Genomic DNA, 2,940 nt, shown 5'->3' with positions numbered 1-2,940 from the left:
GGTCTTCGTTTTCATGGGCGTTGTTTCCACAATATAGACACCTAGGCGGGCCCTTGCAGACTTTAGCTATATGTCCGACTCTAAAGCACGAGAAGCATATGCGAGCTTTAGGTATATAGGGTCGTACCTCATGTCTGATTTTAAACAAGAACACTTCTCTTGGAAGAACCTGTCCAGCAAATTTAATGCGAAGTGTCTTGGAGGGTACATATTCGCTTTTACCATTTATTGTGACTCTTCTATTTAATCTTTGAATGTCCAAGATTTTGGCGGTTGGCGTTTCAATGTGTGTGTGAATGTATTCGAGTGCAAGTTCGACAGGTACATCCTGAATGACGCCTTCTCTGATGACTCTAAAGGCTGGTATGAAAGCTTTAAGGTTATGTTTAGAAAATGTTGGATTATCTACTAACCTATTAGCAGCGGTGGCAGATTTCGCCTCTATAAGGATTTTACCTTTACCGATTTTTTTGATCTCCTGTATATCTGGAATACCTGAGTTCGCGATGATACTTGAGATGACAATCGGATGTGTAGCCTTTTCACGATTCAGGTCGTAGACGTAGACCGCGTAGGGACCGTTGTCCTGGGGGCGATATTTAGGTGCAGCTTTAAGGTTAGCTGCAGCATTAGTAGTATCCTGAGAGCGCGCACCGATCGCGTCTTCTGCGTTATTTGGCCTTGGGGAGTCTCGAGGATTCAAAGTGGAAGTTGTCGAAGCGGTAGATCGCTTTGGGGGGGAGGTCGAGGAACGACCTTGTGCTTCTATCTCCTCAGAGGAATGGCGCTTCCTAGTATTTGTAATTTCGTCTATTTCCATGCTAGGATCTCTTGAGGTCATTACCTGAGAGCTATCTGATGATAGTGGGGGTGGCGATGATGATGATGGCGTAATTTCTTTGTTAGGGTTGCATGTTGCTACCTCAGATAAGCCTGCTTCGTCAAATAGCGATTTAAGCATCGAGCTAGAAAGATCGCTGGAAACGTTAGAATTCATATTAATGGGTGAGGAATTGGTCTGGTTAGACGGATTAATCACCAATGTAGGAGGATGTAGGGAGAAGGAAACACTGCGATGTGAGTTTTGGTCACTGCTTCCCCCCGAGTCCGAGGCCATGCCTCTGCGCGGGAAACCGGAATGAGGTTATGCAATAAATTCCCCGGTACGTTACACGTATAATAGAACAGAGCAGAGCTCTCGTATTAAAGTACGAAACAAAGCAAAAATGCGCAAACTGAAGCCCTGATAAGGGCTGATTAACGTAAGATCGCGAAAAAAAAACACCGTGTTACGGTCGAACGAATAATCACACGTCCACCATACGATAGCAACTCGCAATTATCCACCGCGCTACGTCGACAACGAACTGGGAACTCATTCCAAGTAATTTCATAATACGTCCTGGAATATCAAAATACTAGAGAAACTACCTATCGTGTCTAACAGAATTTCCGTAACCGTAGCGCCTGTATCTATATTTCGGTCAAATACATGATATTTTAATATTTAATTAAAAATGTCTGGATGACTCACAAATGTTTTTAATAGTACATCATAACTCTTCATACGAAATACAAACGATTCCATGTATAAACTTTGTTGAATTTAGATCTGGTTAATTATTTCGGTCAAGTACATGGTCCAAAAAAGAATGATTAATTATAATTAATACAATGACACTCACAAACTTTTTTATTTACACTTCAAAACTCTTCATACGAAATACAAACGATTTAAAATAATAATTTTTACCACCGGAGGTTTTGTCCGGTCAAGTACATACGAATATCTACGATGCGTAACAGATGAAATATTATAAGAACACACAGGCCGTGTGAAGCAGTTGTAAATGATTGTGTAGTCCAAGCAGGGGCGTCGACTCAGAATTGTGCCAAATGTAGAGTAACGAATTGGAGAAGGGAGACAAGGGCGGACGGACAACCAAAAAAAAGGCCACGTGATTGTATGAAAACTGTTGCACATATATTTTTAGTTTTTATATATATATTTGTTATATATAAAAACTAAATATGTAATCATGTAGAACACGCAAATGTGGAACTACGGATTTTGTTTCTGCTCATAAATTCATCTATCATAGCTTTTAAATTATTATTTTGTACAACATCTGAATGAATATGCAGAACAGCCGTACTATCTAACAAAATTGGAAGCATCATAGGACGTTGATAAGTTTTTAATCTTCCCTGCCTGCACAATACGTGACAAACACGTCTCTATGACATGTCAACTCATCACACATTACATCGCAGCGACTTCTCGACACGTAATAGACACATTGTTGACATGTGACTAACAGTCAAATTTTTGGTGACAGCAGCGTTGTAGTGACGAATATTTGTGACTGAGGTGATCCTGATTGATCACGGCTCGATTGGACACCACTAATCACAGCGACCAGGTGCCTAGGAGTTTTGTAGTCTCAAGCGCTGTGAGTGGCTCGTGTCCAATTGAGCCGTGTCCAACTGGGTGCCACCCGTCTTTGATGTCGAAATATTGAAAACCGAGGGGGTAACCACTAGCTGATATATTGTCCCACAGATTACATGACATCATATGATTTTATCTGATTACAAATAATTTTTTTCGCTACATATGAAGTCGTTTGGTAAAATATACGAATTTATTTAATATTATACAATGATTTATCGTAGTTGCATACGTAATTATTGGTTTATACATAGAAATTTAATATGAATTTTATAATGATTTCGAGGACTCTGTCCCACGATTACATTAAGTGGTTACCCCCTCGTTGAAAACCGTTAATGTAGCAAATAGTGTTAGGATCCTCAACAAATTTTCTATTGATTAGTATTAACACCGACGAGATACTATTAAAGACCGACATCCTTACGGGAGTTCGCGTCCTTGTGAATATTGAAGTGATTAAGAGTTAAAAACTGATAATATTGTAC

General features: G+C 39.7%; 1 protein-coding gene across 3 annotated transcripts; it reads right to left on the bottom strand.

The window, feature by feature from the left end:
- Position 1: 1 nt before the first annotated feature.
- Positions 2 to 1,249, bottom strand: LOC108770393 (protein MTL1-like). 3 transcript variants are annotated; one of them, XM_018521962.1, is made up of 3 exons: positions 845 to 1,249; positions 170 to 769; positions 2 to 80 (listed from the first exon to the last, which is right to left on the bottom strand). In XM_018521962.1, the coding sequence occupies exons 1-3, from the start codon at positions 1,115 to 1,117 to the stop codon at positions 63 to 65; spliced, it is 891 nt and encodes a 296-aa protein (XP_018377464.1). In that variant the 5' UTR covers positions 1,118 to 1,249; the 3' UTR covers positions 2 to 62. The 3 variants fall into 3 exon arrangements, with proteins under 3 accessions (XP_018377464.1, XP_018377465.1, XP_018377466.1); XM_018521963.1 differs by having other exon boundaries at positions 223 to 769; XM_018521964.1 differs by having other exon boundaries at positions 8 to 80; positions 496 to 769.
- Positions 1,250 to 2,940: the final 1,691 nt, after the last annotated feature.

This window comes from Trachymyrmex cornetzi, unplaced genomic scaffold (assembly GCF_001594075.2).
Source record: "Trachymyrmex cornetzi isolate Tcor2-1 unplaced genomic scaffold, Tcor1.1 scaffold1269, whole genome shotgun sequence".
NCBI classification, from domain to species: Eukaryota; Metazoa; Arthropoda; class Insecta; order Hymenoptera; family Formicidae; genus Trachymyrmex; species Trachymyrmex cornetzi.
This window is presented reverse-complemented; position numbering and strand designations above follow the sequence as displayed.

Bases quoted from the DNA above. Each gene is read 5' to 3' on its own strand.
- LOC108770393 (XM_018521962.1), bottom strand. From the start codon at position 1,117: ATGGCCTCGGACTCGGGGGGAAGCAGTGACCAAAACTCACATCGCAGT. The intron at 770-844 runs GTAATGACCTCA...TCCTCTGAGGAG, and splicing joins TATCATCAGATAGCTCTCAG to ATAGAAGCACAAGGTCGTTC.